This window comes from Pseudopipra pipra, chromosome 3, assembly GCF_036250125.1.
Source record: "Pseudopipra pipra isolate bDixPip1 chromosome 3, bDixPip1.hap1, whole genome shotgun sequence".
Lineage (NCBI taxonomy): Eukaryota > Metazoa > Chordata > Aves > Passeriformes > Pipridae > Pseudopipra > Pseudopipra pipra.
In genome coordinates this window covers 89,372,329-89,397,679 of record NC_087551.1, presented here as the reverse complement: position 1 = coordinate 89,397,679, position 25,351 = coordinate 89,372,329, and the positions used below count along the sequence as shown (strand labels likewise).

General features: G+C 35.7%; 1 protein-coding gene across 1 annotated transcript in view; it reads right to left on the bottom strand.

Annotated features, from left to right (window-relative positions):
• The window catches only part of EYS (eyes shut homolog), an 863,631-nt gene that overhangs the window by 490,489 nt on the left and 347,791 nt on the right, over positions 1–25,351 (bottom strand). The window contains exon 22 of the mRNA XM_064650232.1: positions 3,050–3,171. Coding sequence (XP_064506302.1) covers positions 3,050–3,171 — 122 coding nt within the window. The remainder of the gene's footprint in view (positions 1–3,049; positions 3,172–25,351) is intronic.

Sequence of the window (25,351 nt, the reverse complement as noted above, 5' to 3'; positions counted from 1 at the left end):
ATGAGGATTATCAAAACATAAAAGAAACCTCTGTTATCTATCCTTTACATTAAGCTGGAAAGGATATCAAGTACAGGTAGTGGTGTGGCCAACTTCAAAGAAATTCAAAAAATTCTGAGCATTGCTGCCAGCAGCTAAACTTACAGCAGACAAATATACAGTGCCAGAATATGGCCACAGGCAAGGAAATTGCATTGTCTATCACTGTTGCATTCTCAGAGCAGTTGCTGGCCTGAGTTTGGTCCAGACCAACTAGTCCTTGTCCAAAAAAATGCCTAGGCACAGCTCAAGAATGCCAATGATCTTTTATATTAGGCAGCTAGAATACAGTTATCCTATTTTAAAAACTATGTTTAATTTTAAAGATACAGCTGAATGTCGTCAGGATCAGGTTGTAGTTACTGCCACTGCTTAGCTACCATTAGACAAACACTTTGTCTCGTTGATGTATGTTTCAACAGAAAAGTGTTACCAAAGGTAATAGAAACCAACATATTTTTTAAATTAAGAGTAATTATAAAAAAAGCAGAATATCTTTTAGCATCTGTGAGTATAAACTAGGACAGCTATAATGCTGGGGCCTGAAGGATCAGCCCTGAGCCAAAGCTGACCTAAAAGATGAACTCTCCAACCTAACATTATATTTAGACTAGTATTGTATTTAGCCATATATCTGCTTATTAATGAAGAATCTATATAATCCTTAGTAATACTTTAAGAATACACATTTATGCTTGTTAGCACAGCATATTATCAATAATTAGTAAGGTTTGTATGTGTTATAAATGTTCCTTTCTTTTCAGCCAAGGTCGTGGGAACAGTAGGCAGCTGGTTCATATTTGAGATACCAAAGTAGTCATAATTCTATATTTAGAGACTAAGCAAGGTCATGGGGCATTTGATAATAGTCAGTCCAAACTGACTCCTCATTTTACCTTGGGCCCTGGCCAGGCCTAAGGGGAAAACCAGGAGGAGAATAAAGCCAGATTGTTTTTCCGCAACAATCGAGTGATGTAAACTAATTTGTTTTACACTATATAAGCTGGACCCTCTCAAAGCAAAGATGAGGCTTCCCCTATGGGTGCACACACTGCATAGGATTTCCCAGTTGCTGGGTAGAGGTTCTCCAGACCTCTGCTGTGATCAGGGCCTTCTCAGCTGAAGTGCGGTCTGGATGATGATGATTACTTAGGGCAACTGGTGATGTAGCTCTCTTAATCACTATAAGACTTTCTTTGTAGTAATTATTAGCTGCATCGTTAAGTGTATCCTTTCATAAGCCACTGCATTATAGTAAGTTTATACACTTGTTTTTAAAGTTGGTGTCCGTGTTCCTTAAATCCATGCTCGTTACCGGGTACGAGGGAGGGCAGGGGAGGGGGCAAAACAGATTGACAAAATGACAGTTCTAACGATTGAAATGAAATTGCTTTAGATTATATGACTAAAACATCTAGCCACACTAATTTTCTTTGTGGTTGCCAAGACTCAAACTTACAGTTTCAACTACAAGTATCTCTAAAGAATTTTTGTTTGGTATTATCGTGACCCTTGTATATGATGACTCAAGAATATGTCTAATTTTTCTGTTCCATTATGTCAACTAGGACAGATAGCTCTGAGGAAAAATACGTATGGTGCTTACAGTTCAAACAAATTTTCTTGGAAACATTTTCTGTAACAGCTCAGTATTTCTCAAATGCAGAAAAAGTACTTTTGGAGCATTTTATTCTCAATAAAAAATGGGGGGGTCCTTGGATTAGTGCATATGTAGCTGACCCAGTTTGAATAAAATCAGGAGAAGCCCTGTTACCTTTTGCAATACATAGAATGCCCCAGAGGTTGAAAAAGTTCATGAAATGTAAAGGCAGGTAAAGATTCATGGCTGAAAAATATTCATACACCTAGAATTGTCCTTGAGGATGATGAAATTGCCTATTCAATCCATTACAACACGTAAGAATTCAAATTGCCATAATGAAAGACCTAAGCCTGCATAAGCAATATGCAGTTATAACATAATTTTTATTAGTAGACTACAAAGAACTACAAGCATCAGAAAAAAAAGGACCACGAAAATAAAAATAGTTAACAATTTTTTTCATATCCCAACAGACTTTAAAAAGTGAAAAAAAAAAGTAGTTGAAAAGACTTTAACAGATTTTCTTAACATCACAACACTTGTTTTTCTGTTATCAAACTGAAAATATTTTTCCAAAATAGGATATTGAATAGCCAGTTCTAGGACATGGCAAAGTATTTCCCTTAAGTTCTGGATTTAAATTAATGTGAAAAATATTATATATATTATTTAAATTAGTTAAATTTATCTTTGGCTATTTGGGGAATCATTCGTCTGTTGTTAACTGTTTTCTTTCTGATTATTGTCTATATTACCCAGAATATAATCACTGCACAACAACTAGACTATGCACCATGCACGGTTATTACACTGTGCTCTTTATGCAGCCATAACAATACCTATTAAGAATTTACAGGACTGTTCTAGTATTGACATCATAACAGAGACAAAACCTGTCTACATAGAGCAGAACCTCATTACTGGATTGTTTGTGAAATTCTTATCCCCATAATACTGAAACAAAATAATGTTTAAACTATAAAAGCATGCATAAAATAAAAATTGGGGTTTAAGGCAAAATTAATATGGTTAGTTTTAAATTCTCATGCTTTGCCTGAGTGGCTATAAATTTTAGTTAAATTACTATTTTGTTGTCATTTTAAGCCACAAGGTGGCAGCAATGATATAATCTCTTCATCCAAGACTGTATAACTGTCCACTCCCACTACTTTTACTCTTAAGGCATCTCCTGTGCTTACAGGGAAAACATGACAGAAAGAGATACTATATTTTCTTTGAAAAAGTACAGTTTCAAACTTTGTTGCTTGCTAAATGTTTTGAATTCACAGGGTTCTTTTGCTTTGGTGGTTTGGTTGGTTGGTTGATTGGTTTGGTTTGGGTTGAGTTGTATAAACCTGTCATTCCTGGTCCATGGTCATTCAGCCACAGAGAAGATGCAGTGCTTACCGATAGCTGTTGAAAAGATCCATGCAAGTGCCATTGTTTTTACAAGGCTCTGAATTACATTCATTTGATTCCTTTTCACAAAATGTTCCTTCCCATCCGGGCAAGCAATCACATTGGTATCTCTGAAATATATTAGGTAAAACAAACAATTTGTTTCATCATTAATATAATTACAAGAGGCGTTATTACTGATGGTTGGAATACATTAACAGACAGCAAAAAAAGTTTAGGAGTTTTTTTAAAAACTGAGTGCAAAAATAGACTGCCACAGTGTGATGATCAAATGTATAACATACTAGCATTGTGGCATCTATAGGTGTTTGGAGTCTGCAAATAACTTTGCTACATTTTAGCTGTTTTGTTATTGAAATTTGGAGACAGACAGCGGTATTTCAAACATATATGGGCTATCAACTTCTTATAAACAGTAAAGAGAAATTGTTTCATTTCCTAATACTGTTTAAAAATATAAAAAGTTAAGAGTCAGAACGCTGAAGAAAATCCAGATTGGGCAGTTGTCCCAGACTTTTCTGTAATGGTATTCTTACCCCCTTCTGCCAAATTAAAAGCTTAGAACATTTTATCAGAGCAAAGATAACAAAAAAGAAAGGAAGTTAACTGTTTGAAGTCAAGCTCAGTACGATTGTCCTGGGACGTCACACAGTGTGCAACAGCTCCACTCATTCCAGGACTTCAAATAAAATTGTTTACTTGTATATTCTAGCATAGCTGGTCAAATCAACTTTTGCACCAACCAATTTGTACATAGTGAATTTATGATCCATATTTTTCCCAACTGCATTCTATTTGTTTAGTTCTCATGTTGACAAACACTTATTACATAACAACCACACAGAATTTCCTCATTTCTCTGCATATTTATCAGTGCAAAATGGGCGAAAATGGGCACTATTAATCCATACCCACAAGTAAGTATCAGACATCTCCTAAAAACTGTTTTATTACCAGGTTAGGTTTTCACATATACCAGATAAAGACTAGCTTCCAAAAAGCTCTTCCAGAAATGGATTACAAAATTAAAAGTGAAAGGAGGCTTGCCAACAGTTTTGTTTAGAAAGCAGCAGTATTTTTCTAGTCTCACTAAAAGTATTTGTCAATCAATTGCTGAAAGTTTATGATTTGTAGATTTCTCATTACATGAGGATTGTCACATCAAGAACAAAATATTACTTACATATATGTATATCATGCATATGTGCACAATAAGCAAACTAAAAAATCTTACATATTATTTAATCTCTGTGTAGTTTTACAGTGACTGAGAGTGATATGTTGCAATAAATTATATACAAGTATAAGCAGATAAAAAAGGTTTTGATAGATACAAATCTTTACAGAGAAGGACCTAGGAGTCCTGCTGGACACCAAGCTGGACATGAGTCAACAATATGCCCCTGTGGCCAAGAAGTCTAACAGCATCCCAGGATGCATAAAGAGGAGTCTGTTAGCATGCCAAGGGAGGTGATCTTCTCCTCTACTCAGCCCTGGAGAGGCCACAAATGAAGTGCTGTGTCAGTTCTGGGCTGCCTGGTACAAGACAGATATGGAGCTATTGGAAAGAGTCCAGCCAATAACATTATGAAGAGATTGACACATCTCTCAGATGAGGAAAGGCTCAGAGAGGTGGGATTGTCAGTCAGGGCATAGCATACACTGAACAACATAAAATGACAGGAAGATGTGTAGTAGAAAGTATGCAGTGAATCAAACAAAAGACTGAAGGAAGAGAATTTAACACCTATTTATATATTTTTCTCCTTTATTTACTGTAATTATGTATTACTATCCATTGTAGAAAGCTAAAATAAATGGTACCTTTGAGTTCCTTCAAATTATCTTTTGCTTGTCCTCTAAGAACACAATAAATGTGTAAATAACACCATAGTTATTCCCTGTACAATATATAACACAGTCTGTGTAAGAACAGTAGATTTTTATCAGCTAAATACAAGATCAAACTGTAATTTTTTTGATCTCCTTCATTCATACCCAGAACCACACACACACATTAGCATGTATTTGTCCCACTATCTGTGTGTGGTAAGAAACTGCCATTTAAGAGTATTTGCATATTTTCCCTTCTCCAACACTGTAAATGAAGAATTAATCATTTCCTTAAGACATAATCAATGTTACTTAACTGGAAAATGGCAGCTGAACATCTGGCAAACCGAAACTACAATGAAAAAGTTTCATCACACACAACAAGGATATGAATTATGAACAAGGCAAATCTTCGGGCCTGTCCTTTGCTTGTGTAGGTTGAGCAGAATTTTTACAGTATAAATATATACTCCAGATACTTTTTCCATGTCCACAGAAAAATGAAAGCAATTTAATTTTTAAAGATACTATGGAGTTGGGTCATTTTTGGGGGTGTTACAGTTTTTCATTTGCAGAAAGAACAAACAGTACCTTTCCTAGAAACTGAAACACTCAAAAGAAACACAGAAATGCCCCTTTACTCTGTATGTTCCGAGTCCTTTTGCCAGATCATGTTTCTTTTGGAGTAACTCTTTTCCATTAAGGCCAAAAAGGAGGAGCACATCATAAGACCATTTAGCATTGGCACATAATGGGAGATGTACTCCAACCTCTACAGAAAACTTCACCACAAAACTTTTTTTCTGCTGCAAGCAGAGCTTTTTCTCCTTCAGAAAAGCTTCATGGAACTTCATTTTGCTAGTGCCAACAGCAGTTTACTTAACCTTGTGAAATAAATATGAACATAAAAATATAAGCGTCTGTGAAATCATATTTGCAATTGCTCTAAACCATATTGAGATTCTAACATTATTTATGCAGCCTTTTTTGTTAATTTAAGTGTCTTTTCTGAGTTACTACTTTCAGGTTTACTTTTAACTTGTTATTGATTTGATCATTTGCATAATTATACGTATTCACTAAGAAAATAAGATTCTCATTTCTCACTATGACATTGTTTTCATTATTCAATTCTGTTTTGATTTATATCCTAAATAAGCAAGCTTATTTAAAAACAAAACAAAGCAAAATAAAACAGCAAAACAAAAACAGGATACCTGTTCATCTTCATTAGGTTTAACACTTATACTAAACAAGACCAAGCTAAAACAAGATCCATGCAGAGTGAAGTCCCATCAACTATACTACCTTTCCATCTTATGGTAATTAATTATTTACCTGTTCTTCACAGGATGTAGGAATAGTGAAAGTAAATGGATGAACAGTGCTGCTCCACAAAAGAAAGAAAATTGACTTTGGACGCACGAAGAAAATCTGCAATTAGCTCTGTAGCTCCTACTCTGAAAAACAGACATGGCCTGCTCTAATACTAGTTATTGGCTCTGTAATGGATAGTCAGATTCCCTAACTCATGGCAAAGAAACACCTCTTGGGAGTAAGTGTCATGAGGTTTTCAATACAATTATTAATACTAATCTTACTTTGAGAAATAATTATAAGAAGTCCCATGATAGAATAAGGTGAAAAAAAAGTAGGAAACATACTTTTTCAGAAGTCCTGAACAATTGCAATAAAAAGTACTGCACCAACTGACTGGTTCTGACAAAACTACTATTTAAAAATCACCAATTTAGTTACCAAATCTTATTATTAGAATCATAAACTGATGTATTCTTATCTATTCTTTTTTTTAAAAAAGGGGTTTTTTTCTATCTTGCTCTTGCTATATAAGTTACACAGCCTATGTGGGTTTTGTCCTATGCACTACAAAATGTGAAATAAAAACTTTATTAAGTAGTAGTTATCTACAGAAGTTGAGATAGCATTATGGATTTTCAAGCAATTCTATATTCTCTATTTTTATCTATATATCCTTTTCTACAGAGTTAGATCCTAAAAATTCTGACCAGTATATTTATTTGTTCTCCCAAACCTACTTAGGTTCTTTTGCACCTAAGTTATAAATATAAGATATTATAAATTATATATTAACTGATATAATTGATAAAACAGGATTTGTTTTATTTAAATTTTAAGCAAAGCTTACAGAAAGAACAATGAACATTTTAAATTTGCTTATGTCTCCAACATTTAAAATAATGATTAGTTATATTAACTAGAAGGAGCACATTTAAAGCACCTGGTACAGGCAAAGTTTGATGAGTTGTAATGAGTTTTGCTTTACACTGCAATATTTCTTTATCCGTATATATTAATTTTTATTAATAAATATATGCAAGAAAGTGCAATTTTCATAATATTTGAATAGCACACCAGTAGTAAAGAGAAGCTTACATTTTCATTCACTGCAAGCTCCAGCTTAAAATATGGCTGATATCTAGACATGCTGTGTATTTATAACTCTAAATGAACTGTACTGTAATTTGCAACCACAAAGAAAATTATCTTAAATGGGAATACTAGTTATTTGCACTGCATGTCTCTATACAAAACTGTTTCATAAAATGGTAGCTTTGCTAATAAATCATAATTATTGCTGCTTTTGATATTGATCATTTTAAAGTGACACAATTGTAACACTATGATATTTTGCTGAAAGTTTAGTTCTCTTAAAATTGTATCACAACAATTCTAGCAACAGGGTTCTCTTAAAATTATTTTAAATGTTGCATTTAATGTGCAAATAAATTCTGGCCTGTGCCTCTACAATTTAATCAGCTATTTACATCGCTGCTCAGATATGATGGTTCTCATAGTCCAATGTAAATTTGTGGGAGATGTGTTTCTCTGTGGAAATTTATCCATAACATACTGAGGCATGCAAACATGCAACACAACTTTTACTCATATTGACACAGATATTCCATTTGAGCATGGCCAATATTAAATATTATGTATTATGTTTGCAGAAAAAGAAGAAATGCTCATAACAAATCCACACCTCTGTGATTTTATATTTTTTAGTAATTTTAAAATGTTATTCTATGAGATGTTACAGGAAATATGAACATTAGAAAACCATAGCAGGTATTTAAGAATAATCATTAACATAACCAAATTTGACAGTCAAAACATTTTAAAAATTGTTGATACAAATCAGGAAAGATTCTTCTTAGGAAAGTTGAAGGATTTCTGGGAAAAAAATAAGATTTGATACAGGCCTAATCTAGTAGCAATTTTGTGACAACAAACCAAAGTCAGTTTGAAACCTCTTACATAATTAATAATTGGTAATAGATTTTTTGTCTCTGTTTCTCCACCTCTGGCATTTATTCTGTTTATACACTCTTTTCTTTCTCTCCTAGAGAGCTTACTAGAAAATATGCCAATCAAATCACCTTCAACATGACAGGTACTGAACAGCACAAGAAAACTAATGAAAAACAACAGCCTTCAGTTATTTGTGCAAAATAAACCAAATAACTAGTCCAGCTAGTGACAGATATTTGAGTATTAACCTTTGATCAGTGTATCTGGTTTGATCAATTGTTCAATGACTAGTTAAAGGTCATGAACACATTCCTGTTAATCCAAAGTACTAACGGGAATTTAACCCACCTAAAACCTTGTCCAGAGCCTTCAGTTTGCCCCTAGATCTCAGGTAACAGGAGAGCTATGGAAGTTAACTGTGATATTCCAAAGGAGCAGCCGAGGTACTGACAGATAGAAATAATATTTTGCTTTTGAATTTCAAACCTGACAGTGTTGCTGCTAACTTTTTAAATAAAGCAAGAAAAAAGCAGAAGAACAACTACTGGTTTCCATAAAACAAAGCTATCTCATGCCTTAACATAATAGCTCATTCAAATTTAAATCTTAAGCATACAACCATTATCACATCAATATATTTCAAATACCATGAAATGCCCTTTTTGCCAACCTCAGGCTCAAAAGTAGGGGAAAGTTAAAACAACAGACTGTTCCAATAATACTTCAAATTAAATATCCTTAGAAGTACCCAGAAATTTAAAATATTTGATGTCAAGTTTCCTCTTTTGAACCTTCACTCATTTCTACTTTAAATTTATAGAACATTTCAGTATAATAAAACACATTATAGGAAAATAATTTGGAAGAAAGAGAACATGGATCCACATTCACCTGGCCCTAAATTTGCAACTCTTGGGGCTTGACTGTGCTTGTTTTCAGAGCTACATCATCATTCTTTGCTTTTTTAATTAGAACAATATGCAGAGAAGTTTAAAATGTAGTTGAAACTCCCCCATGTATTTAGCTCATGCAGCTAGACAGTTACTAATGCCCACGTAGCACTGTGCATGCCTTTGTGAGGAAGTTCAGTTCAGTTGACTTTTTTGTCAAGAGTTTTGTCATTCTGAGCCCAGTGTCGCAGCTCCTGGAAGAACAGTGAGGGCCTGGGGTTCAACAAGTTGCATTCCCCAAAAGGAGAATTCCACTGTCCCCAGATTCTGAGTCACTAAAAGCAGCACAATTTTCTAGAATTTACCCCACGAAAAAAAATATTTCTTAAAATACAGTGTTTCAGATGGTTGTACTTGATACATGTCCTCTGTATTGGAAACTAAACCTCCATGCTCTTTTCACTGTTTCTTCACTCACAGCCTTGCATTACCAAAATTAAGAGTATGTGACCACCTGATAATGCATAACTGAAGTCGGTTCATACACTAAAAACTTGGAACTGTCTGTTTATCAGGGTCATCTAGTGACAGCTGCATCCACAAACGAAAAATTCATAGCAGCTTCTGATTGCAATAGAATTTCTGTAATACTTATAGTCTCAGAATGGCTTGTTATAGGAATCAATACTTTCTGGGAAAAGCACAAATTGTGTCCAACAGTCTAATTCACTTGTTGCATAACACAATTTAGAAATAGGTCACCAAAAGTCAAATACAAACGTTCTTTTGAAATCCAAATTATTTAATTGAAAAATCAATGAGAATTTACTTTTGAGGTTTTTCCTGAAAACGTATGTCACTTAAAAAATTAATAAAGAAGCTGTAAGACAGGACGCAAAATTAATGAATCAAGGGTTGTCACCATTTTAAAGACAAAGTTTATTACAAAGAAGAGAGAGAGAGAAAAGGGAACTGCAAATTGGAGACAGACTAGATAAACTGAGTGATAACAGCATTATCAGTCCTCCTCATTTTTTAGAAAATTGTTCCAGTCTTAGGTTTTTCATCTCAGCTTTTGAATATGTTATTTCTACTTTGTCTGAACATGATTTTAACAGTACCAGCTCCAGATTTTAGTAATGCTTTTCTCTTTTTTCTTGAAAAATGTAGGTTAATTATAGATTTTTCAGCATACTAAAGGGCTATTAAGAAGGCTTTTCTATTATGAAACATTTATACAGATAAGAGAAAAAGGTGGAGTATTCTTACAATAAAATCCTAACTTAATAATTCACATTCAAATGATAAGAACTCTCTTCCCTCTTTCTCTATTTTCCTAACAGACAGTTAAAATGAATTTTAGTAGTACTTAGGATAAAGCAGTGAAAGCATCAATAAGGTAGGCTACACTGTGAGCTTAGGAACGTAACGCTTTAAGAAATTATGTTTTAGGATTTTACAGTTCTGTGTGTATTTGATATGGTAGAGGTTAACAACTCTTTACCTGTTAGCTCATATTTCATATGAGAGAAAGAAAATGCTTTTCTCTCTGATAGGAGGAAATTTAAAGACTTTCATTCTAATCTTATAAGGCTGTAAAAACATTTAATCTTAGCTATAACTTTTTCTGTCTCATTTCCACTCCCTGGGAGAGCTTGATCTTATTAAGGGCAATCTTTTGCAATTTGCATGTTGCAGGCCTTCCTGGAGTTTGCCTCTTATTACTCTAATGAAGTTCTATTTCTGGATATTGAAGGTGCTTGCCTACAGGACTTCAGGAGGTTCCACACCTGTAATGCTATTGCAAACACTGTACTCACTAGCCATATTTATTAAATCAATTACAATTTATGATGATGGTGCATAGTTAGGGCTTTTTTTCATTCTTTGGATTTCAGTAGAGTATTGATGAGACCTACAGTCTCATCAACAAGCCACAAAAAAGATTATTTGTGACTGAATTTTGTCTACAAATGTGATAAATTATACTTCTTCTTTTCCTGTGTAATTACAATTGTGTCATCATTAGGCCACTGACTCTCTCTTTTTCTTTATTCTGTATTCTCCCACCTTCCCTCTGCACCACTTAAGGTGTATCCTTTTCTTCTACTTATGGAATCTTACCCAGGCCCTGGCAGGAGCTGGATGAAGGTTTGAATTTGTGCAGCCACTGCAGCTAATAGGATGATTCTGAAGTCAAGAAGAAGAAAAAAAAAAAAAACCAACAACAAAACCAAACCCCAAATCTGAAGTCCAAAACTGATAAGAATGTGAGGAAACAGTGATGGACCCTAGAGGGATGTACTAAATCAGGGACATTTAAATGGGGAGAAGCATTAGAAAAATTGGATAGGAAACTTAGATAGGGAAATGAAGATTCAGAGCAATGAGAGCATGAAAGGACATAATCTCTGACTAAACAATCTTTATAAGCACTTGTAGGTCTTTAGCAAATCTGATTTTTATAATCTTCTGTTAATGGGTTAAATTAAGAATTGAGGGACTTTGTGGGGAAATTTGTTTCCTGCAGGCTGGAACAAAAAAGGCTGCAAGGTCATTTTGAGAACTGTGGAGATCACCATCATGTATTTACCACCAGTCATCTCAGGCACATAAATTTATGACCATGGTTTGTCAAGACACACAGACAACATCCCTACTCTTCCTTTTTCACCTACAGTGTCATCTTTTTTTGTCCCGAGGAACAGCAATGCTATGTGAAATAACTTTAACATGATAATATCTGGAAATTAGAAACACATACACATATACAACTCCATTTGGTTAAATAAAGAAAAAAATAGTTCTCTCAATGTGGTCTCAAGTAGAAGTTATCCAAAGAAGACATTGCTATTAAATATTACTCTCACACATTATTTCTTTTTCAGGAACATCCTCTTCATCATTTACAAATGTTGTAACCAACCTCAGGGTCCCCTTTCTACAAAAGTTTGGTATGAACTGCTTGCTGAAACTCATTCCACTTGTTTGTAACTATATAGTTTCAAAATAATGTTTTAAACCAGAGGAAGAATGGGCCAGAGAGGGTAATTTTGCATGTATATCATAACTTTTCTTAAATTATTTTATTAAGGATATTGATATAAAATAGAGCAAAAACTTTTGTGTCATTTAAAAAAATGACTTTTTTTTACTTCATATGTCTAATTAAATTATATATTTGCATATTTCGTTTTGATTATATGCCCAGAAGAAAGTAAAGCTGTAAGTTTATGCAAGAGCATATAATTTAATTTTTTATATTAAATCTATGTTGTTCAGGGTATAGTTGGTTGTTTGCTTTTTTTTTTTCTCCTAGATTTAATTGAAAACTTTAGTATATTCTTTTCAGGAGTGTAGTATCAGTGGGAATCACAGAATCATAGAATTGTTTGGGTTGGAAGGGACTTCAGAGATCATTTTGTTCAAACCCCCCTGCCATGGGCAGGGACATCTTTACTGCTCAGAGCCCCAGCCAGCCAGGCCTTGAACACCTGAAGGGATGGGATGTCAACAACTTCTCTGGACAACCTGTGCCAAGGCCTCACCACCCTCCTAGTAAGAATTTCTTCCTAATATCTCATTTAAATCTACCCTCCTTCAGTAGAGGCCATTCCCCCTTGTCCTATCACTCCATGCCCTTGTGAAAAGGGCCTCTCCAGCCTTCTTGTAAGTCACCTTTAGGAACCAGAATGCTGTTCTTTAGCATGACAGTGACATCACGCTCAAGACGAAAGCTGGAGGAAGAATAATAGAACCATAGAATCAGCTGGGTTGGAAAAGACCTCTGAGATCATCAAGTCCAACCCTTGATCCACTACCACCATGGTTACTAGACCATGGCACTAAGGCTACATCCACTCTCATCTTAAAAACCTCCAAGGACAGAGAATCCACCACTTCCCTGGGCATCCCATTCCAATGCCTGATTACACTCTTTGTAAAGAATTTCTTCCTAATATCTAACCTAAGCCTCCCCTGGCAGAGCTTAAGACCTCTTGTCTTATTGATAGCTGCCTGGGAGAAGAGACCGACCTCCACCTGGTTACAACCTCTTTTCAAGGAACTTAGTGGAAAAAAGTTGGACCAGTTTCTTTGAATCAGATGTTTTAAAAAGTAAGTGTACAGTAGTATAATTATTAAAATACAAATGTAAATAAATTATTTATCTCCAATTAAATTATTTCTGAAAAGTGTATGAAAAGCTAAGAAATATCACTGCTTTAAAAAGCTTAACATTGAAAGTAATTTTAAAAATAAAAATTATTTCAAGGATTGCTCCTGCTCTTATTTTCACTCACATAATATGTGCATAATGTTTGAAAGATAATACGGCTGAAGAAAACAAAGCAGAGCTCTGTAACATTCTATACATGAAAAAATCATGAGATAATGAAGTACACCAGAGGATCTTGCTGGTTTTGTATTTTATTAAACATGCATACTCTGAACAAGAATAAAGCATATTTGTTTTCCGATATTTATGGATAAAGCCAGCATAAGCATTATTCTGGATTAGTTGCCGCCATTATACTCAATAATAGATGAGGTGGAGATTTCAATTTTATAAGGCAAACAGGATGGTGTTTATTCAGAATACAAACCTTTAATTCATAATGAATAATCTGTTCATCTGAAACATGAAGATAAGAAGCCAAATGGGACTTTTGACTAAAATTAAAAAAGTTTTTTAAAACAAGAAATTGTTCAGAATGGTCATTCTGTCAGTAAGAAATTACGGAATAATGAAAATTACTTGAGTAGTGAAGATGGTGAAGGGTCTGGAGCACAAGCCTCATGAGCAGCAGCTGACAGAGCTGGGGTTGTTTAGGCTGGAGAAAAGGAGGCTCACGGGGGACCTTCTCATACTCTACATCTACCTGAAGGGAGGTTGTAGCCAGGTGGGGGTCAGTCTCTTCTCCTAACTAACATGTGACAGAACAAGAGGAAATGGCCTCAGGTTGCACCAGAGGAGGTTTAGATGTGATTTTAGGCAAAAAAATTCTTCGTGGAAAGGGTTATCATGCCTGTCCAGAGAAGTGGCTGAGTCACCATCCCTGGAGGTATTAAAGCTGTGTAGATGTGGCACTTAGGGACACGGTTTAGTGGTGAGTTAGGAAGTGCTGGGTTAACAACTGGACTTGCTGACCTTGGAAGTGTTTCCTACCATAGCTGATCCTATGATTCTAACCATGGCCTGGGGACATTGGCAATACACAATTTCTCAGCTATAACCATGTAAGTATTACTGTGACTTTCATGCTTCTGGAGAATAATGTTTCCACAGTGTCCTGGTTTGGGCTGGATAGAGTTATTTTCTTTCTAGTATCTGCCAAAGTGCTGTGTTTTGGATTTAGCAGGAGTATAACATTGATGAGACATTGATGTTTAAGTGGTTGCTGAGCAGGGCTGACATTAAATCGAGAACTTTTCAGCTTCTCATGCTGCCCTGCCAAGAAGCTGTGAGGGTTCACAGCTGGGACAGTTGATCCCAGTTGACCAAACGACATTTGTAATGTCATGCTCAGCACATAAACGAGGCAGAAAAGTGGTCAGGGGTCTAGTGCTAGGGAACAATCTAGGAATCAGTTGGTTAGCGGTTAGCGATTGTTTTCATTTGCGTCACTTATCTGCCTTGGATTTCATTTCTCTCTTTCTCTAATATTTATTTCAATTATTAAACTCCTCTTAGCCCTTTCTCTCCCCCACCATAATGGGTTGTGGAGTCAGCAAGCAGCTGTGTGGTGCTTAGTTGCTGTCTGGGGTTAAACCTTGACATAGAAATTGAGCCTGCAGCGCATTTTTCTCTCACATACAGGTTAGAAATAGAAAAACATAACAAAGACACTCTGATATACCTTGCTAAATAGAGACTGTGTTTGATGTGTGTTCTGCTTATCTGACAGTTTAGAAACTGAAGGAAATTTTGGTATTGAAAATCTAGTGCATCATAAGAAAGACAAAAAGTCATACATCTGACAGTAAGAGGGAAATAATTGGGACAATTCAAAAACATAAAAGAAGATTTAGGCAACTATTGTAAGGAGGAGATATATTCAGTAAAGATAGGGTAGAAAAATCTAGGACCTTGTAGAAGTCTGTGTTTTCTTAGATTAGCATACGTGAGATTCAGTACACTTGAACTGGATCAGAACTAGTATTATATCAAGCAACTCCTGTATATTAATTACCCAGTTTTAAAATAAATTTCTGAATCTTTTTTCCTGGTATGCATTTATCCATAATTTCTCTTTATGTAAACCCAAATTTAGTCTAAATTTTCTCCTTGTATCATTCAGAACAGCTGGGAATTGAGACTCCAAAAACTTCTCTTAAACGGGTAGTATTAGAACACTTTTTGATTCAGTTTTCATAATGCTGAAAGCTCTGTTTACTCTCTTTTTGACAAAGGGATGTTTTTTGTTGCTAAAAGATCACACTAAAAAACTTGTTTAATACAATTCCTTTCTTTTCCCTCGAAGTCAGTATTCCAGAGAAAAAACTCGAGAATTTTCTAGCTCTCTTAATGAAATGCATGCAGATATTAATATAAATAGTGTAGATTTTTTAATCAACAAAGGTTTAGTGGAGAAAAACTGGCAGTTTGGAAGGTAGGAACGGTAAATAAACTGGGAATATGGCCAAGACCAACAGAAGGTATATAGAGCTTGGAACTTGCAAGCTAAAGGTGTACATAATGAAGGCTGAAGAGAAAGAACTGAGTTTCTACACAGTAGCAGGTACTGTCTGAAGGCGTACTGAGCCTACTGTTTATAATTACTGTTATTAATTAAGTTGACATATTTAAAGCATGTAGAAAACAGCATCTCAATTATTGTTCATTCCTCAAGCATGAAACAACTATTAAAACATGACTAAAAAGCATATGTCCACAGCCAGAGGAGACTGGGAATGTTGCCTAGGTAATAAAATGAAAATGCCAGATTCTTTGATGTGCCTTTTGTGTCTTTCCCCTGTGGGCACACATGCAGAATGTGCATTATTGTTCTCTATAGCACTGAGACTTTTCCTTGCAGACGCTTTCCAGTTTTGGACTTATTTAGAAATCATTTAGTGACAGTCATCCCAGATGGACAGCTAACCAGCAAGTGGCAACAGAGTAAACCAAAAAGTGTGTTTTGTTTTTCTATGCTGAACAAAAGACAACATTGTTTCTCCTAACAAAAGAAAAAACCCAACAAAATAAAACAATAAGAAAACAAAGACCAAAAAAACCTCCAATCAAAACCAGTTCAATATTTGAAACTCAGTCTCTCTCACTATATATATATATATTAGGACTAAGCTAATTTTCAGAGTAAATTTAATATTTCTGATCTTATTTTTAAAAGTGCAACATATATTTTATTAGAGTTTTCAAAAATTAAAATCAGAAATCATCACATCACATGAATCTTATATGAGAAATTGCTAACAGTTTTGTAGATACTAAAATAGTTCCAAAAAGTCTGTAAAGTGTGGATACTCATTTCAAAAGACATTTCAGATATAGCATAGCAAAAACATGCATGAGGCAGGGAATTATATAGTACTAGTAGCTATCAGAGTTATTTCTTTTAGGAAAGTCTCATACATTTGTGCTGCAATTAAAGTGGAACAGTATATGCACCTATAAACTTCAAGAAGGCAGACCAACTAAAAACTTTTACAATCTTTCACCAGTGATCTTTGCTTTCTTTTTTTCTTCATTACTTCTATATCTCAGTGATTGCATTTGAGTGAAACTTGAAGAGCAAGGTTCTTGAACACTACTCAACACCTGATGCACCAAGGAACATGTATCAAGAAACAAAATATCTTTGTCCTTAGTACTCAGAATCAAGGAACTGGAAATACCTTCTTACTAGGATTTTATTTCATATCACCAATCGAACTACATCTGGACAGATGTTGCACTGAGATATAAATCAAGCTTGTCACACAGTGAAGCTACCTAAAGCATGTAGTCATTCACCTTTCAAAGAAAATGTACTGTCTTTGATATCTGCCAGCGTAATGCTAACAACTAGCTTGTTCCTTTATGGTTCAATTCAGTTCAATAATACACCTCTGCCAACAAGGTAGATCGTCAGTAAGAACAATCTGAATTTATCCTCTGATGTCTTTTAGGGCTTGGGACAATATGCGGAATTTTTTCGAAGCACAAATGCTGAGTTTCATAAAGTGGTATGACATGCACTGTTATGGACCAGTAAGAGTTAAACTATTTCTATCACTTATGCATTTTGTCTAATTCTGCTAAATGGACCACTGATTTTCTAGCAGGCAAAAACCAGACAAACATATGGACAACATTTATAGGCAATCAGTACATTTAACATAATTTGAGTATCTCAGCTGACTAATGAGGGACAGACAAAGACAGAGATTTCCAAGCTGTTGTCCATACTGAGATCACAAACTTCTGTTTCAGAAGACTTGTCCTTTATGAATCTATTCTGAATCTTTATGAATTAAGAGTTGTGGTCAATGGCTCATTGTCCACATGGAGACCAGTGATGAGTGGTGTCCCTCAGGGCTCAGTACTGGGGCTAATACTGTTCAACATCTTTGTTGGTGACACAGACAATGGGATCAATTATATCCTCAGCAAGTTCGCTGATGACACCAAGTTGTGTGGTGCAGTTGATACACTGGAGGAAGGATACCATCCAGAGAGACCTTGACAGACCTGAGAGGTGGGCCAATGCAAACATCATGAAGTTCAACAAAGCAAAGTGCAAGGTCCTACACCTGGGTCATGGCAATCCCAGATGCAGCTACAGGTTGGGCAGAGAGGTGACTGGGAGGAGCCCCATGGAGAAAGACTTGGGGGTGATGCTTGGTGAAAATTTGACAGGAGCTGTCAGTGTGAGCTCACTGTCCAGAAAGCCAACTGTGTCCTGGGCTGCATCAAAAGGAGTGTGGCCAACAGGCCAAAGGAGAAGACTGTCCCCCTCTACTCTCCTCTCATGAGATCCCACCTGGACTACTGCATACAGTTCTGGTATTTCCAATATAAGAAGGACATGGAACTGTGGAAGCAAGTCCTGAGGAGGGCTACAAAGTTTACAAGAAGACTGGAACGCCTTCCCTACAAAGACAGGCTGAGAAAGTTGGAGCTGTTCAGCCTGGAGAAGGTGGCATGGAGACCTCATAGCAACCTTCCAGTATCTGAAGGGAGCCTTCAAGGAAGCCAGAAAGGGAATCTTCATTGGGAACTGTAGTGATAGGACAAGGAGTAATGGATACAAATTGCAAGAGGGGAAATTTAGGTTAGATATTAGGAAGAAATCTTTACTGTGAGTGTGGTGAGACACTGGAACAGGTTGCCCAGGGAGGTTGTCAATGTCCCATCCCTGGGATGGGACAAGGCCAGGTTGGATAAGGCCTTGAGCAACCTGGTCTAGTGTGAGATGTCCCTGCCCAGGGCAGGAAGACTTGGGACTAGATGATCTTTATGGTCCCTTTCAACCCCCTAGAATCATTCTATGATTCTATGATAATTTATTGGCCCAAGTAACTTAAAAACAATCATGTGTTCATATGTTCTTGTGGTCCATAGTTCTTATAGCTCAGATGCATTAGCGTTTTACTTCAACTGCGGACTATGCTTTTGACATGAATTTCTCAATGGTCCTCACTTAACTGTGCTTGGCCACACTGTAGTCTCAATGCACACAAGTTCAATTACTTTTGAAAGAAACTGCAACAGAAGATGTGTGCTCTTAATGCTCTACAAAAGCCCAAAACCAGTGAGACCCTGCCCCCAAACTACTATATAGTTGGCAGCCAGGTTTCAGCAACCCTTGTTTCGCTCTGTTTAGGGTTATATATATTGCTTGCTAATGTAATACAACCCTTAATTCAGGTGCACTATAAAATAGGAGCGAAAAAGAATTTTTCCTTTTGTAGTTTTGGAATTTGTAGTGTATTTGGATTTCTGAAGTCTTGTACTCTGATTAACACTATTGTATTTACATGGACTGTCCCCACAGTGACTATTACAGACTTTCAGTGAAGTACCCGCATAACTAAATTTACAGATTGATTTGCAGAACATTTTTTGTTTAAGAAATGCATTGAAAAGTGACCTAAAGTCATATGTAATATGTCAGTAGTAAGTAGAAGTCTGATTCTATTCAGACAAAGTCAATCTTAAATGATTTTACTCTACTCTTACTCAGAAGAACCTGAGCTTCCTATCCTTGTATACTTATTTGCACTCAAGTGAAGGTGTTGCTAAATAAACTATTACTGCATATTTGTATGGACACATTTTAGTGCCAATGTAATTTTCTCCACCTAAGTGATTTCTACAGGTATGAATCACCTTTTGGTCAATTCTCAATGTATAATATTCCTGCAATGCAATTATTGAACTCCCTTATTTTTTTTCCTAGGCCTTCTATTCCCATAAAAATTTATATAACTGTAGCGAAAGGTATATATTAAACTGTAGGTGGTTAGATCAGGTACAGGAATCAAGCTTCTGTGTTGCAGAATCATAAATCAGTAGCCACTCAAAAGGAAGTTTGGAGATTGCCTAGTTCCCCCCACCCTGCTTACAGCAGGGTCTACTATAACAGGCTGCTCAGAATCTTATCCAGTTGTGTTTTCGGTATATCCAAGGGTGGATGCTTCTATCCAGCTAACCTATTCCAGAGTTACCTTTACAGTAAAAAAGATTCAGCTTACATTTAAATGGACTTGTCATTATTTCAGTTTGTTCCCTTTGCTTCTTTGACTGGGGACCACTGTGTACTGAGAAGAGTCTGGCTCTGTCTTCTTTACTTGCTGGTGTGCTGCTGAATGGTATAATGTGCAGGTTCTTGAGAGGGACACACAGTTGGGCTCATTTCTTCGAAAAGGTGTGATAACTTTCTCCTTATTTTTGTGTACAGACTGAGGTGGGCCCTCCGCAGCCCTAGTTTGTTGACCAGGAGATCTCTCTAACCCAAATCACCTGCACCCTTTGCTTGACAGCCAAGTCCATTACTTCTTCACCTGATTTTGGTTGGCCAACCTGTTGTCAAAGATAATTTTGCCCTTTTTGCTCAATTCAATACCATATCTTAGCCTCAATCCTGAGAGAGAGTCCCATGGTCCTAAAAGATGAAACCCTCTTTTCAATACCAGCTATGTAACGAGTTGTTGACCAACAGGTGTTGACCAATTTATCCATATCCTCTCAAGCATCTTCTCTCACTGGCAGGATTGTGGAGAAAACCATTGGGACCCCCATGACTTTTTTATCATGTCCCTGGAGACATGTGGTGTATTCCAGGTCTGCACTGGCCATATCATTGGCACCTATATGGAAGAGGAGCAAGAGACGATAGTCCCAGGGCTGGACATGCCTTTGTAGCCTCACCATAACATCCCAAATCAAAGCCCTTGGAAAGCAGCAATCCTTCTGATGAAAGTCTTCATCCTCAGCAGGGAGTCCACTAGTATTGTCACTTGCTGCTTCTTTGCAGTGCTGCTCTGAGTGCCTCAGGCTCAGCTGGTTTGGATGCTTTTTTGGCATAATTTCCAGTTCCTCATATGCTACCAGGACAGTGAACCTGTTCTGCATATTCATTAAATAAAAAATATGATAAAATTCATAAATTCTTTCCAAGTTTTGGTTCTTGGTTTCACCTCAGTGGGATTTCGGATGAAATTGTCTTACACATTCTTTTTTGGGTTTTCCCACTAGAGGAGGTCTTGTAATTCCTGACTAAAAAAAGATATTAATTGGCATTTCCTCAACTAGAACAGTCATCTGAAAAAATAAGGGAGAAAATATAGGTGAAATGCAAAGAATTACTGGAAGAGAGATTCAGCAGCAGACATTAAGTAACTTTTCCTGATTTGCTTAAGTTGTCATTGACAGAATATAAACATCTGAATTTTTTCCTATGGGATTTCTTTCTGTATTGGTGACATCTCCTCTTGGCAGGATATTACTCAGCAGATGATGACAAGGAATTTTAAGAGCAAATTATCCGGTTTTATATATGGAACACTAGTGAGATTAAATTTTTATGTTTGCTTTTTGCAAAAATTGTCATAGTTATTTCAGTGAGGTAGTGCTTATCTCAAAGGATAAGGAGAAGATTCATGATACAAAGATAATGTAAGCAACAAGTAACTGGAAAAATTAAAATTCAAGCCATGGACTATAGATGAAAGAACACAAGCATTCATCAGATCATGAAATGAACAAGGTGATTTTTTTATGCTTGAGGACATTGAGTGAAACTGGATGTTTTACAAATTTCAGTGACCAGTTGCAGGTACAAGCTCTTTATCCAGGTGCTGACCGCGTTGGATTAGAGAATCACACTGTTAGTAGAACTTAATCCTGCTGTAAGACTGAAAATAGATTAAACCCATAATAATTAATACTAAAGATTTTAAGAACTGACTGCTTGGTGCTAATTCTTAACTTTTTAAATCCTGCCATGAAAATACTATGTTTGCCTACAATAGTAAATATTTTAGAGTATTATTTGACTGAATAATAATAGCTTAGCAACTTAGTTGTTCAGATGTATTACTTTTGATGTAAGATACCAATTGTTTTGGGCACTAAAATTGCTTAAATAATAAGATGGCAGTTGGTTAGAGCATGGTGCTAAGAACACCAAGGTGGTGGGTTTGCTCCCCATACAGGCCATTCAGTTCAGAGTTGGACTCAATGATCCTTGAGGACCCCTTCCAACTCAGAATATTCTGTGACTCTCATGTCCCAGGCCATTGGATCTTAAAGCTAAGAAACAAGATCTGACATTGTTCAGTTTTCTGTTCTAGAAGAAATCATTTAGTCTCCATTAATTTTTGGTGAAGTTTTTGCTTTGAATAATCTATTTTGCCTATAAACAGAAGCATATTTCTATACAAATGAACCTGGAAAAGAGCACTAGGTTGAAATATGAAGGATACGATGTCTAACTAGAACAGAATTAATCTGAGTGGAAACACAGTTCATTGAGACATTCAGGAAATTGCTGGCTGGTGTTAAAGCTGAACTGAGACAAACATAAGAAGGCATTTATGCAATATATCAAATCTTTTGACTTAGTGCAAAAAAATCATAAATTATTTAAAATGTTACTAGAGAACTGTAAATAGGCTTTCTTTTTTTATAACAAATTCAGAAGGTGATACCTGTTACTAGCTATTTTTAAAGTCTTGGTAGCGTGTCTCAAGTAACCAAATGCATATATAATTATATATTTAATATAATTATATAATTTAATATAATTATATGATATTTATATAATTACTGCTTCAGAAAGTTTCTGGTTAACCACAAGTTCTGATCGGTTGTATGTGTAAGTGTATCCCTGCATATGGCTGAATAGGCCTTACATTGAGCTACTAAATGGCAGACAAAACAAGTATGAAGGCAGAATTTGAAGTAATATGGGAGAGTAATGAGGAAATAATTAAGGGCTATCGTGATAATTTTGAAAGGAAATTTGGTCAAGAGTTAATTTTAATTAAACCCAAGTCTGATATAATCTTGCATTTTCACAATTCCATGAGAGTACTGCAGAAATCAATTTGTATGATTACTCACAGAATGAATGAAATGTTTTCCCAGTGCTTTCAGAGTCAGTTCTTTTGTAAAAGGATTGGCTACTAGAATTAATCTCAAAAATTACTTTTTTGGGGCAATATCTCAGCATATTTCAGGGTTTTACATTATGCAAATAAAATAAATTATATACAGCCAGATTATATCTTCAATATAGTTTTTTTTTAAATTTCTTTCTCTGAAAAAGGTTAGCTAAGATACAGAAAATAAGAACAACTGACTCTTATGTCAGGTAACTCAGTGCCAAGTAGTACAGCACCTGCTAAATTATCATGGGTGTCCTTCAGCTCCCTCTTTTCCATTGTCATAAGAGAAATAGGCTAAGAGTCAAATGATAATGAATAAATAAGTGAATAAAAAATACTGCAAGATATGGTCCCTGGGCAGGATCCCCTTCTGCTAGATCAGGTTGCTTACAGGGATGGTACATTCATAGCTTCTCTGTGCAACTTCTATCAGTGACTCATCATATTCACAGTAAAGAATATCTTCCTAATATTGAATCTAAATCTACTGTCTTTCAGTTAAAGGCCATTCCCTCTTGTCCTATTGCTACATGCCCTTGTAAAAACTCCCTTTCCATCTGTCTTGTAAGCCCCCTTAGGCACTGGAAGGCTGTTTTAAGGTCTCCTCAGAGCCTTCTCTTCTCCAGGCTAAACAGCCCCAAGTCTCTCAGCCTGTCTTCACAGGAGAGGTGCTCCAGCCTTCTGGTCATCTTTTTGACCTACTCTGGACTCACTACAACAGGCCATGTCCTTCATATATCAGAAAAATATTATTTAGAGGTTCAAAGGAAATGTGTTGCAGTGTTGGTTTTGAAAGCTTTTGGAATCTTTTTGCTCAGACTAGCTGAGTGAAATAAATTCAGAGAAATAGAAGTAACTTCTATATTATATGCAAGAAATCATCACTGCTGTTTTCAGAAAAAGCTTTTAGAAGAAATGGACTTCATGAGGTAAATTACAGATGCATGCAGTTTTTCAGCAATTGCATGGCTTAACTCTAAGTACAATTTTCAACATTTGAGGGTACATGCTGTGCATGTATGGAGTAAAAAAATATTGTTAGACTGGCTGGCAATTTACTTTGTAGCAACATCAGTGGTAAAATAAATGTGTTGTATATATGCATACATAATTACGTACATCTACTAAAACCTCCAGAGTATGCAATTTATGTAATTTGTATACATCTAAAAGCAAATCATATGTAGTACGAGGTAACCAGGCTGGATGAATTGTGCTATATTTTCATGAAACTTCAAATTACTTTGGCTACATCTACACTAGCAATCAGCAATAGTAATAAACCTCTGAAAACTGTTGTCACTGAAGCCCCAATATGCACACTACCTGAGTTCAGAGGGTTTTACTTTCAAATAGTTTTATCTAAACACACAGACTAAAAATCGGTGATAGGAATCCATTATATTCATATAAGTGGAGACTGTTTTCTAGCTTAGTTTCATCCAAGGGAAATCCTATTTGCATCATCCAAGTCTCTAGAATGCAAAATATATATAGTAGGTGGGTAAAGTTTGGAGATTTGCTTCTAAAGTGTTCTTGTAATACAAACTAAAATGGTAATGTAAACATACCCTAAAAGACTCTTTAAAAGAATTTAAGCTTTTATTCTTGTTCTTTTTCACCCTTGATTTACAAGATGGAAAGATGTAGAAATAACCAGTTTTAAAGACAAATTCACCTAGCAGGACTGAAGAAGGAAGGAAGGAAGAAAAAAAGAAAGTGAACAGGGAAAAAATTTGTTGCCAGAGGAAAGTGGTGCAAGGAAGTTGTTAAGATACCATCCACCACTTATGAATGAAATTCAGAACTATGAGCAAAAACTTTCCCAGTTAGGGAAACAAGCTAGATTTGCATTTGTTCTAAATTAGTGAGCTAAAACAGAAAATTATTAAGCAATTTGCTCAGTGTTAAAAAAGCCATTTCAAAAGCCTGCCAAGGTAATCTGAGCAGCTGCATTTCCAGAATTTCTCTGCTGATTACACCTTTTCAGGAAGAAACATTACCTGCAGCCTGAGACCTTTGAAAATTTATGTCTAATTAAAGCAATTTTCTGTGCTAAAATGTGAGATACAGTTGTGTGACTTAGTGATTAGTGTTCGTGTGGAAAGTATTACTTATGAGAAATATTCCGGAATATTTTATTTTGATACAAACCCCTGTTTTTCATCAATCAGCATACTAGGCACCTTGACATATTTTTATCACAGTGTAGACTTTGTAATATTAAAATAATCAGCTACCTGACTACATGTGAACCTCTCACAGAACCCTTAAGTTATCCCATGACTTCAGTCTCCCTCCCAGTCTTTAAACAGGACACCTTTCAAAGTCTGTGCGGTGCATGACCAGCTTTAGATACTTTTCATCAGTTAAGGAGAATTAAGGAGCTTGAAACTGTAAGAAATAAACTTCCAGCTGGTGGTATAGCTTTTTTGTAACAAAATAGAGCCAGTTCTGAGTGGATACTCTGAGTAAAACTATAGGTGTGTGTAACAAGGAGAGATTCTAGTCTAACTTGCTACCAACACTGAACTTCTCAGTGTCTTTCTAGTTTATATGTATTAATTTAAGTCTGCACAAACAGACTGAAAATTCTGGATAACTGGATTCTACAAAGTATATTTCTTAATAAATCAGTTATTGCATTATCCACTGGAGAATC